General features: G+C 32.0%; 1 protein-coding gene across 2 annotated transcripts; it reads left to right on the forward strand.

The window, feature by feature from the left end:
• The first annotated feature begins 745 nt into the window (after nt 1-745).
• Nucleotides 746-3,534, forward strand: LOC132275112 (FCS-Like Zinc finger 8). 2 transcript variants are annotated; one of them, XM_059776511.1, is made up of 3 exons: nt 746-899; nt 1,808-2,685; nt 3,135-3,534. In XM_059776511.1, exons 2-3 carry the CDS (start codon nt 1,817-1,819, stop codon nt 3,235-3,237), a joined length of 972 nt encoding a protein of 323 aa, XP_059632494.1. In that variant the 5' UTR covers nt 746-899; nt 1,808-1,816; the 3' UTR covers nt 3,238-3,534. The 2 variants fall into 2 exon arrangements, with proteins under 2 accessions (XP_059632494.1, XP_059632493.1); XM_059776510.1 differs by having other exon boundaries at nt 757-2,685.
• Nucleotides 3,535-13,154: the final 9,620 nt, after the last annotated feature.

Here is a 13,154-nt window from a genome sequence, read left to right on the forward strand (position 1 = left end):
TGAACAAAAAATAATACAAAAATATTAATATTATGCTAAAAATAAAAGAAAAAGAAACTCACATTTGTCCTTTTCTTCTAATTTATTTTTTAAAAAGCGACTAAGCAAAAACTCAAAAGACACATTTATTTAATGAAAATTTGATCCCTTAACCTTGTTTTTTATAGAATCTCCACATTATGGTACAAGTTAGAGGATAATTATTATCATTATTATTATTCGTGTGACTTGAATATGTTGAGATCTTAAATTTAAAGTTGTAATTGAGTTAAATTTGCTTGAGGTTTTGATTGTTCAAACTCGAGTGTTCAAGTCGGGCATTATTTGTTAAGCTAAAGTGTTCAAGTGAATTGTTTCTTTGATCAATTTCAATCCCAATCTCAAGCCAGAATTTAACCTCGAATTTGTGATTAAGATTGTAATGTAAAAAATGATAATAAAATCAAAACAATTCATCCTAAACAAACCATGTTCATAAACCATGTTCATAAACCTTTTATCGAGTTTGTTCACAAACACATTTGCAATTCGGAGTCATGGATTATTCCCACTTGGTAATTATAGTGTGTTTTTTTTTTTTTTTTAACCTGAGTTTAAACTATTTATGAATAACTCAGTCTTGATAATCGTTTTTTTGTTTATTATTTACCGTTTTATTTAAGCCGAGTTGAGAAGTTGAGCTGAGTGGAGGGGGATCCTAATAAGACTCGACAGAGGCTAATCCGGAATAGTACTTGTAGCGTGAGTAAACCTGCTTTATATTTCCATCAGGATGACGAGAAGTGATACAGATAGAGCAAAATTCCACGGATAGCAGAGAGAGCAGTGTAGCCAGTAGAGAGAGAAAGAGAGGAGTTTCTGGCTAAAACCGCCATGAAAAAACTGCCATTTCAGGGCAGGTAAAAGAAGTAGTAGTGGTTCAGTTTCATCATAACCACTTATTCCCATGCACTCACTCACTCCAACTCTTTAAAATCACCCAACAACCCCTCACTCTCTCTGCATCGCCTTGGCGATTTTTCAGGGGCTGATGAAAATAAACCCAAATAATTAAACATTATTACTAAAAAAAGGTTGGATAGATAGATGTAGAGAGAGAAAGTAAGCAATAGATGCAGTGATCCCAGTCTTTTTTCAGGTTCAGGTCCTTTTGATTTATGGGTTTTGTCTGCATCTAAAGCCTTGAATCTTTTTTATTAGAAGAAACCATTTTTATTGAGATAATACTCTACTAGTGAACGACACAAACAAAGGGTATAAAGCAAACAAAAATGAAAAAAGGAAGATAGTAGAAAAAATTACAAAGCTTTTGTGTTTCTTTTGTTTGCATGCGTTTGTGTAAGGTATTGATCATGACTGCCAAGGTTCGTTTCTATGTCGGTTCTGAGAGATGAGCCATTTTCTTCCTGAGAAACAAAGACCGAGAAAGTCGGGGAAAAAGTGAGAGCTTTTATTTTCTTGTTTTTCTCAGTGTCTGAAAATGGAGGTCACAGAGGTATGGAAGAGATAGATAGCCTCTGAGATAGAGAGAGAGATAGAGAGAATTCATGGAGTCTGTTTGGTTTTCTGGTTCTTGGATTTGTTAAAAATGGCTTCTCTTCTTTTTCCATCTTTCTCTGATTTAAACCCCAAAAATCCCGTCTTTTTCTTCTGAATTTTGGAGTTTTTTTTTGTTCTTCTCTGTTCCAGTCCATGGCGGTTTCTGGCTAAAATCACAGATCATTTAAGATATGTATATATATGTGTGTGTGTTGTAGTTGATTTTTCACAACATAGATTGGAACTTATAATTGTTTGATTTGAACAGAGAAGAGTTATGCTGAGGAAGAGAACTAGAACAACTAGTAAGCAAGCTCTAATGGCTGATTATGGCTCAATTCAATCACCCACAGACAAATATAGAAAACCCACTTCATCAATCCTCAGTTCTCCAAGTTTGTTCACTAGTTTTGCCACAAAGGTTTTCACTGACACTGAATCTCTGATGATGAGCCCAACTTCAATACTTGATAGCAAGCCATTCTCTACTTTGAGAAACTCATTTAGGTCTGACTCAAACACCACCACCAAAGCTCCCAAACCAGAAAGTAGAAGCCATTTTGATAAATTGGATTCGAGAAAGGTTGGTCTTGGCATTGTTGATGCTTTGATCGATGAAATTTCAGATTCAAAACCATCCAAACCCGAAAGCCGAATGGTCCTGTTTGGATCCCAATTGAAGATTCAAATCCCTCCTCTGCCTCCCTCTGTTCTTTCCCCTTCCGAGTCACCGAAATCTCCGGCGGGTTTCGGTAGAAGGACAAGGAATTCCCAGCCGTGTTCTTTCTCCCCGGCATTATCTTCCCCTGCAGCTAAGAAATCACCGTTTGGATCGGCGAATTCCGGCCTAGAAAACCCGAATTCACCACGGGTTTTCAGTGGGTGTCTCTCTGCTAGTGAGATGGAACTTTCAGAGGATTATACTTGTGTGATCTCTCGTGGTCCCAATCCGAGGACTACTCATATATTCGATGATTGTATCATTGATAGCTTCTATGGTGATGTTGGGTCCTCTGCTGCTTCCAGGAAAGAAAATGGGTTTCTGGCCGATCGACGTCCGATGAGCTATCCATCTGAGAGTTTTCTCAGTTTCTGTTACAATTGCAAGAAGAATCTTGGCCATGGAAAAGACATTTATATGTACAGGTATTAGCTCAAATTGCCATTATTTTTTTTTTTAATACTAAGTTATTTACATTGTTCAAATGGTCTATGTGGAGTCAACTTTTTTGAATTAGATTCATACCAAGATAATTCATTTAATTTATAATTCATCCATTCAATTTGATCAACAAGAATGACTTTTTGATAAAGCTCTAACTTCATAATATTCTAATCTCAGCTTGGTTAGGCATTTTAAGTAGTCATGGTACTTATAATGTTGTTTCTAAATTCAGCTCTCCCTAGTGGTTTCACATATTTGATTGATGAATCTCTTTTTGATGTTTCTGTGATCGCATGCACCATTAGATTTGGAATCGGAGATAATTTAGTTCAAAATTTACACTAAATATTCTCCTTATCCAATTCTAAGACATGGATTCGTGCTCCAAACGCGACAAAAGTCTCAATCTCACCAATCTTTTCTTATTCAGGGGTGAGAAAGCTTTCTGCAGCAGTGAATGCCGATACAAAGAGATGATGATGGAAGAGGGAATGGAGAAATTGGTGTCCGGTGTTCATGGGACTTGTTCATAGTACTTGTCTACATCTATCTCTTGCTTGTTAGGCTAATATCTATATCATCAATTTTATACCTATGGGTATGGAGCAATCAACAGAAGTGTAGATACATAAATTCAATCAAAACCAGATTATCCTGACAAAGATGGTGCTTGTTTATGTTGGATAATTTGATATGTTTTGTTGTTTCATTTTATGTTCTCTCTTGTTTTTACTAGCCTAATGTTCCCATTTGTAGAGGACTTGAAAGGGCTGAGATATTGGAGACTTTTAATTTTGTTCAAAGTGATAAAACTAGGTGGTTGCTTTTAATTTTGGCTGGTGATGTTATGTATGATTGAAGCTTGCATTATCTCTGTTTTTTTTTTATTTTTTTTTTTTTATGCTAATGACTATAATTATGTACACATCAGAGGACCACTGGACCAATGACTTTAATTGAGTAGATTCTTTTCCTTTGTTACGTTTGTCCTTGCTACCTCTCTCGTCCGTCATGTCCATTTTTGGCCATTTTGTCAAAGCTTGCACTAAAGCAACTATGCTGGTCCACTTTATTACTTAATAACTAGGGATGGCCCCCGCTTTGGGCCAGTGAACCGTCTCTCATCCCCGCAATTGGTTAGAAACTCTCGATCATTTCTGTCCGAAACCGTCTATACGAGACCTTTTCGCTCTACTCTCGCCCCGTTTAACTTTGTTGCCCCATGGGTACCTGTCCTGTTCTATTTAGTTTCAGAATTTTTTCTCTTTTTTAATTTTTTTCATCAAATACAATTATATATAAGGAGTGCAATTTGGGTTGGGAACCCGAACCCAACCCGACTCCAGCCCGATTTTTCACTAGTTTGGGCAATCATTTTTATAATTAGGATTGGGCTTAGGTTGAAAATTTTCAACCCAAGTTGAATTAGGATTGGGCTTGGGTTGACATGCTAGCAACCCGAGCCAACCCGAACCCGTACCCGAATTATAATATTATTTATATATATTTTTTTACTTTAAAATACATTATATATATTATTTAAACTATAATTATCTTTTTTCTTTTCAACTTATTTTGTTAAATCTTAACTTATTATTTGTAATTTATTAAAAGTTTACAAAAAGTTTTTGAATTTTTTCTTGTTTAAGAGTAATTTAATCTAAAACTAATTTAAGATCATATTAAATTTTTGGTGTGATGATTAGGTATTTGAGTAATTTGAATTAATCCAAAATTTTTATACAAAATTTAAATCCGAGTTGCAAGCCCGAATTTAAAAGTAAAAAGATGGGTTGGACTCGAGTTGAATAGTTAGGGTTGAAGATAGGATTAGGGTGGGTTTGGGTTTAGCATTTCATATGGTGGGTTGGGCTTCAGTTAGACCTCAAATCCGCCCAACCCGCCCGAGTTGCGGCCATATATATAACTATTAAAAAAATTCATAAAAATTGAAAAATCAATAATTTAACATAAAATTTAAGGATATGAACGTTCTTAATTCGTAAGATTCTGTCGCTCTCTAGAACAATTGAGAAAATGAGTAAATGTGACGTAGAATTTCTAGAGCTAATTATAAATACTAATAAAATAAAGGTGATTTAGTAATTTACTTACCTAAATGGGGGCAGGACAGGACGGGGTGACCTCCTCTCGCTCTAGCCCAGAACTCGCGTGAGTTTTCATTAAGAAAAACCATCTCCTTTCAAATAAGTTAAACGGTCTTCCAAAACCGTTATAAAAAGGGCAGGTTGCTGCGGGTACCCGTCCCTATGGGACAAATTGCCATAGCATAGTTCAATGTAAATTCTTATATATGTAAAAATCAAATAGTTCAAAGTAGCTAGGTGTTATAAGGAGTAATTATCCCACATCGAATCCGGATGGAAAGTGAAATGCGTATAAATGGGTGAGTATGTAATACTACTTAATAACTTAAGTTTTTGAATAAATGAGCAAGCATCCATCTGTTACAGTTGGTATCAGAATCAGACTCTATTCTTGATTCGGTATCACTCAAAGTGTCCGGGTGCGAGTTCAGGTAGGAGAGAATGTTACAAGGAATAATTATTCCATATCAGATTTAAATGAAAAGTGAAATAAGTATAAATAAATAACTATGTAACACTATCAAATAATTAAAATATCAAATAATTAAATTTTTTTGATAAATAAATAAACGCATACACGTTACACTGGGACACTTGGAAAGTGCCTTAATACTTCTAGTAGGCCACAAACTAATTCAAAATCATTTTCAAAAGAGTCCATATGAAGTGATACTTGTTAGCTGCCTGGGGAAATTGAAAAATTAAAATAGGTGGAGAGGAATGCTGACAGTGCAATCTCATCCGAAAGACTTGTGTCCATCCATCAAACGAGGCACCACTGAGAACCTTCCATTCAATGGTCGAGTCTCATTAATAATTGGGTAAAATGCCAAAAATAAAAAATAAAAATAACAAAACAAAAAATTATTGAACTATTAGCTTATTAGTAACAAATTTCATTGAACTACAAAAATTACAAAAAAATTCTAAACTATACAATTAGGGGCGGAGTTACTGAAGGGCTAACTTAAGCTATAATATAGATAAAAAAAAAAAAAAAAAATAGTATTACTATACACCAATTCAGAATCCAGTCCATATGTAATACTACTCTTCATTTTAGCTCAGTTCAAATGCAATTCAGTTCACTTTGCAATCTTGGCTCCGTCCCTATATATAATTTTATTGCAAATAGCCCCTTCCAACACTACGCGGGTTGGATCTCAGACACAAAATTTATAATTTAAGGACCATAATGCCCTTATAAACATGAAAAGACAATAATGCCCCCTTTATAACCTTTAATCCAAACATCCAACTACTTATAATTGAGATACACCCAAACCAAACACCATCTATCCTTTCCTAAACCCCCCTTATATATATATATATATATATATATATATATAACTAATAAAAAATATCAATAGAGACAAGTGGTTTAACGGTATCAACTTCTTATTTCCCAAAGAGAAGTTAGGAGTTCAAGTCTCAAAAGAGACAAATGTAATGCACCAACTAGAAAGAAAAAAAATCAAAAATCAAAATGTCATCTTATATGAAATTCACAATATAAGATAATGTATATGATTTTCTATTAGTTTTGTATATTAGTTTTGTATATATATCAGATAAGTGCAGAAAATATTTCTAAACTATAGTCTGTCTATTATTTTTATCCCTTATTTGAAAAGTATCTTAAAAAACATCTTTAATCTTTTCACATTGTCCTATATGTTCCTAATTGAAATTTTAAATGTGATATGCACTGTAAGTATACTTTATAAATTATGATGGTTTCTAAGCTACCTCTCTCTCTCTATATATATATATATATATATATATATATATATATAAGTTTTGAAGGGGGGTGTTGCAATGCCGTCTGAGCCTAGGGCCCCTGGAACCCTATATATTTGTCGTTCTTATATCGGACGATCCGGATTTCTCAAATTGACGATGATGAAATCGATTGATGCGAACAAGGGCTACGAAATCGATTGGTGGTTGCCAATGGAAACAAAATCATTATAGTTCCTATAAAAAATTATAGATCAACATACAGAAAGAAATTACTAGTACAATATATATATATATATAGTGAGTGAGTACGGTGGATTTATAAATTATTTTACCTCTTTTTGTTTGCCCACATACTCTTTAATGGGTGAAAGAGATAGTTTAGAGAGAGAGAGAGAAGAGTGTTGGTGGAAAGGCAATGGAGCTGGAGAACCAGATGGTGTCGATGGCAGTTGACTGTGGAGTTCGGTGTGAGGAAAGAAGATGAAGAATGTTACTGTGTGTATAGGCGTAAAGTTGGGTGCTGACAAAAAAAGGTAAAGGTTAGTTGAGTTGTCACGTGTTGATTGGTTGTTGAGACTTCTTCCCTCCACATCATCCATTTAAGGGGCCCTAATTGCCCAAACTACGTCGTTTTGATTAGGGATAAAAGTGTCTTCTAGCATTTGCTTCACCGGAAATTAACCAAAATGTCTTGCAAAGTGATAGTTGAAGGGAATTTGTTAAGGGAATTTATTGCAAAAGACTAATAATTTAGGAATTTTTTTTGCATTTTAACCTTAAAAATTTATCCAACAATTGAGTTTGGATAGTCATCACACTACAATAATGGAGTTGGATGTGCAACAAAATAGTCTATGTCCAATATCAGAAAGACAAGTGCCATTTGTATGTATGTATTAGTGAGAATTAATGCTCATAATGAACGTAGTAGTTGAGTGTATGTATGTATGTATGTGTATATATATATATATATATATCCAAGAAATGTGCCGAATGAAGGCAGACAATGGGGTCCTGCCCCTTAAAACTCTCAGCTACTGGCAAATGGTGAAATCTGACATGCAAATAAGTAGAGAGTCTTGGGACCATTAGCAAGCCAGTGGGACTCTTTAGGGTCTCACTTCAAGAAGACTCTAAGCCTAGAGACATGTCCATTGTATAATATAATGACAAAAATATGCTTACCTAGGACCGCGTTGACAAACTCCATAATTATTGGGAAAATAATTTTAAGGCTGAAAAGGCCAATAATTGAGTCGGTTGTATTAGTGATATGACATTATCAATTGATAATAGGAATCACTAAAATGATATAATACAATTGATATTAAAGCTGTAGAGTAGTCTTTTTCATAAAATGAAACTCATTTAAGGTCATGAAGAGCCGTGACACTTTCGATCCAATAAATAGGCTGGACTCTTCGGCTAGTATATCATCGCTGTCATGCTTTTTGGCTTGATAAGCAGTTTTGTGAAAGCAAAAGCACGAAGTTTCAAGATTTATGTGGAGTGCTTCAATCAATGAAGTACTTGTTAACAAGAAATTTGTTTCTGTGGCCCAAGTACCTACCAAATAAAGACAAGGCCCAAAAGAATGAACTGTGCCCATTTAAACGTCTGTAATCTATTGTATTCAAAATTTCTTTCAAGTAACGTTCACGTAATTTCCAACTTCACAAATCTTTTTCATGTTGGATTCAATTCCTTTTCCAAGGGGGCAATTTGATGCTTTCAATAATTAATTAAATTTCATAAAAGGCTCCAATTTCAAATTTAAAGTACATACATAAAAAACAAAGTCATAATCCATATCTTATAGAATTATCTTTGCGGGTATAATTTTTTCAATTGGTGGACAATTTTTCTCCCCCCCCTTTTTTTTTTTTTTAAAGCGTAAACCCCCACCATTAGGGATGGAGAATATTTCCTTCCAATGTCCACAATTATTCTCAAATCACATATATGGAATAAGAATAAGTCTAGGGCATAAAGTTAATGTAATGGCATTTCAAGATCTCATGCCAACCATATGCAAACTCAATTATTCATATATGGCATTTCAATTACATATCCTAAGGTAATTCTCAACTTCCTTCCAAAAGGTTGCATTAATCCTATTGGACAATTACATTATTGAAAAAATAGCTTGCAAAATTTCCATGACTAGTAATTAAGTAGGAAAAAAAAAATATGATTTTTAAAGACAAAATAAAATCAATAATATTTTTTTCTACTTAATTACTAATCACACCATCTCTAATAAAAATTATTGTACAATATTTCCACAATAACCCTTCAAACTCTACTACTCCTACAACTACCCAAACCTCTCACCACATCCACGTACATTTTAAATACTTGTTCAATCAAAGGTCAATTAACTAGAAAAGACTACACTAACCTGTGGAAAATTTTCTCTAATCCAACTCAATTCAATCTCAGTAACCCACACAAAAGATCACCATCCACCATATCTATTCCATCATTTTCTCTCTTATCCAACAGTACTGAAAAGATATATATATATATATATATATATATATATATATATGTAGATTGAGTGATGGGGACAGACATTGAAAATAATATTTCGATACATAAGTATATACATGCATGCACGCGTACATAATTATATATACAAATTTGCTGGATTTAGTTCTTGTATGCAGCTACTTCAAATTTTGATAATTTATGAGGATGCCCCAACTAGAATAATAATTTTCCCCACTGATTTATTTATTTATTTATTTTATACTTTAATTTTTTTAAAACTTATTGAAAAAAACTCTATTAAAATTACAAAAATGAACCCATCATATAATTTTGTACTTACAAATTAAAAAGTCGCCCCCTTCACAAAATTTTCTGAGTCCGTTACTGGTTGTATGTATATAACATAATTAAAGAGACTGGTTTTTGGCTTCCATTGACTGGCATGTGGATCTGTTGCCACTTCATTGATTTGTTTCATTTCTTTTCCCCCTCTTCTCTCTCCGCACGCAATTAACTCAAATTATCAATTCAAAATTAATCATGTTGAGTGGAATTCGGGAGAGACAGAGAGATTTAGGAACCGAAAATACAATTGTTGAGGTTGTGAAGCTTGAATTACAAGCTCAATTTATGTTGCTACTTTACGAATTTCAATTGAGAGTTAATTATATTTTATACCTTTGAATGCTCTTTGTATTTAAATTCTCTTATTTTTTGGTGTTGAGTATATTGTTATTTTGAGAGATAGTCAAATTTGTCAAGGCTTTGTTAGAGCTTTTCGTTATAAACATATATTATTGATAGTGATTTTTTTTATTCACCTGTCATGAGCGCATGTAAGAATTTTGCTCCACCATGTAAATCCGAATGTGGTTTTTGTGTAATTATTTTATATTGATTGTTTTTTTATTCCTAAAAAAAAAAAGGCAACAGCTTTGAATCCATCTAAAGGCTTTAACTGTAACACATATAACTGAGTGATAGATTTTTTTCCTTTTAAAAAAAAAATAATAATAAAATAAAATAAATTTTAAGTCTCTTAAAAATACTGTTATAATTATTATTAGATAAAAGAATAAAATAAAAAATCGTTCAAGTAAATGAATATATCTACCAATTATAATCTTGTGGTATAATTCTCTCTTTTAAAATAATAAATGATTGAAGATTTAAGTTCAGGCAAATTGCAATCGTTTCGACTATTTTTTTTTTTTTTTTTTTTTTGACATCAATCATTTCGAATCCACGAATCGATATATATTGCAAAAAAAATATAAATAAATAAAATAATAATAAAATAATAAATAAATAAAATAAAATATCATACTACATATTTAATGATTGTGTAAATATCGGTACATGGTATGCAGTTTAGGAGATTAATGGAAAACCAATGGCCGCACACCATATCAGACACTTTCTAAGCCACCTATAAGGCTATCACGTGGCATACTCGGTGTGGTTCACGTGGTGGGTCCCACTAAGTTTGCCAAATGTGTTTTCATATCTAACTTAAAAGTACTTAACCATATATGCCACATGGGCACGCCACCTATTGCCGATCCCAGACTTGGCCTACCTATTCCTAAGAAGGAAAAATTTTAAATTTAACCTTCCGAAAAAAAAAAAAAAAAAAAAAAAATTTAAATTTGCACTTGCCCAACAACTCTAATGTTATAATATTAATTTTTGGGATTTGTTATGTGTATGGATAAAAAACTAGTAATAAGTTGCCGACATTAAAAAAAAAAAAAATTAAAAAGAAAAAGATAGGATTGTCTCTCTTTTTGTTTACAATTTTAAGTGGGATTATTATTTATCTTGGGTGTATGATTATGATTATTTGTTAAGTAATAATTTTTTTTTTATATGTTTTTTTTTCAAATTTTAATTTCAAAGTTTCAATTCTATACGATAGAACACACCATATATATATATATATATATATTTCTTTTTTTCTAGAGGGTGAGTCGATTATATGTTTGTTATTTCCACATGATTTGTCATTTCATTCTTCTATGTTGCAATGAAGTGAAATTTGAGGTATATTCTACCTTTCAAAGTGAAAGAGGTTTAATTTTAATGCTATATGAATTGTTTGTTCTCATTTCTTTTCAACCTAATTATTCTCAAATCGAAACATTTCTCAACTTTGTCGCAAAAATTTAATTATCCATGGATAAAATATTTTCGTATTCCATTTCTCGTACTCTTCTAATATCAAATTCCCAAAATAAGTTTATTATTATTATTATTTTTTTTCTATAATAGTAGTGTCGGTCCTTTCATAACACCCTATATAGCTCACCACGGGACACATTTTCGGTGTCTCATGCACACCAAACAATTACTATATATTGATGAATTTTAAAAGATTGATTTATTTTATAATTTGTCTTTACTATATATTGTAGTTGTGCTGACATGTTTGTGTATTTTGCACCGACATGCATGAACTAGAGAAAAATGAATAATAATTAAAGAAAACTTCAAAAACTCAAGTGGACTGAATTCAATTTTGAAAACGAGAGTTGATTTGATTCATTCAATACAGTTACCCTTCTTATCCATTGATACATGTAGAGCTAGATATTGTTTTTGTCCATTAGTTTTTGAATGGGTGATTGAGAGTTGCTATTTAGATTCTTCATTGTTTTGACGATGATGCCAAACATTACCAGAAACTGTTGTCATGTGGGAGGAGGTTGGAAGGTGAAATAGTTGTTAAACTTCCCAAATGATTGAAGCTGTTTTAATACAAAATGGTCTAGGAAATAACAAAGTATCCCTATAACTATATATTAATAACCAATAATGTCAATATTGTAACCAACCTAATTCTCTAGCTAAATTAATTGATTATTATATCTACAGAGTTATAATTTTTTGGACCACCAACAATACCAGACGTCAATGTTATATTAATAATTCTTATTTTTTAGAAATTAAAATTTATTTCATTTTTTTATTGCATAATATATGTTTTTGTGTTGATCTAGTCAGACTTAATTTATTTGTTTTTTCGTAATCTGTCTTACCTCTTTCCTTTATTCATCTTTAGTAAGCAAAAACTGAAGAGAATATGTTATGGGGTTACGGTGATTGACCCATGAAACTTGTCACTTTTGGAGCCTCTCACTCTCAATCGTACCTTCTTGTTTGCCAATAACCACGTCCTCTCCTTATTTATAGATTTCATATTCATTCTAACATTTATATGTAAAAGTTCTAATTACTTACACTCTACAAAACAATTTTTTTTTAATAATCTAATAGCTTTTACAGATTCTTCAACATTCTTCATTATTACAGAATCTTCCAATTCTTTGGCACTCTAAAATCTTCTTGAAGCCCCCTAAACTCAATTTTGATTTATACATACATAATTGTTCTCAGCGATCACGTTTCAAGCTGAACGTAACAATAATCTACTCTTATTTAGAAAAGGCCAAAGGTTTTGCTTGCAATCTTGATTATGCTCCTATTATATGTCTTATGTACAGGAAATAAAATCAATGAGACAAGAAAAAGTATAGTAATGGCATGCTTATCAATGTTCATATAGTATTTAATAATTCAAAAAAAAAAAAAATGTTGTAAAATAAATTCAAAAACATAAAATAAGGACATTAGGGTCTTTTTGGCAACAAATTCTATTTTTCATTTTTAATTTTAAAATTAACTTTGCCTTTTTCCCCAAACAAATGGGATACGTACGTAGGCCACATGATTTATCTTTTTTCATTCTATTATATTATATTTCTTTTCTAATATTTAATATTTTAGAATTATTTTTAATTATTTCTTTAATTCTATCAGCGTCCATGCAAACTACTCTTTCTTTTATATCGGGTGCATCAACAAGTCGATATTCTATTTTCTCTTATTTTGTAACTAATAGGCATTATATTAAAGTTTTCCTCACATGTTGATAATTGATAATTAATAACTCTATCTTTCCTCTCTCTCTCTCTCAATAGTAAAAATGCTACCAATTATTCTTACTTTTCTTTCTAATAATCAAGAAGTTCTATCGATTTTAAATACGACCACAAGTTCTATTTTTTGATTAAATTTTTTTTCTTTCTAAATCTATCAAAATTCCA

Source organism: Cornus florida, unplaced genomic scaffold (assembly GCF_030987335.1).
Source record: "Cornus florida cultivar Cherokee Brave unplaced genomic scaffold, ASM3098733v1 CherokeeBrave_3.0.0_Hap2_Chr09, whole genome shotgun sequence".
NCBI classification, from domain to species: Eukaryota; Viridiplantae; Streptophyta; class Magnoliopsida; order Cornales; family Cornaceae; genus Cornus; species Cornus florida.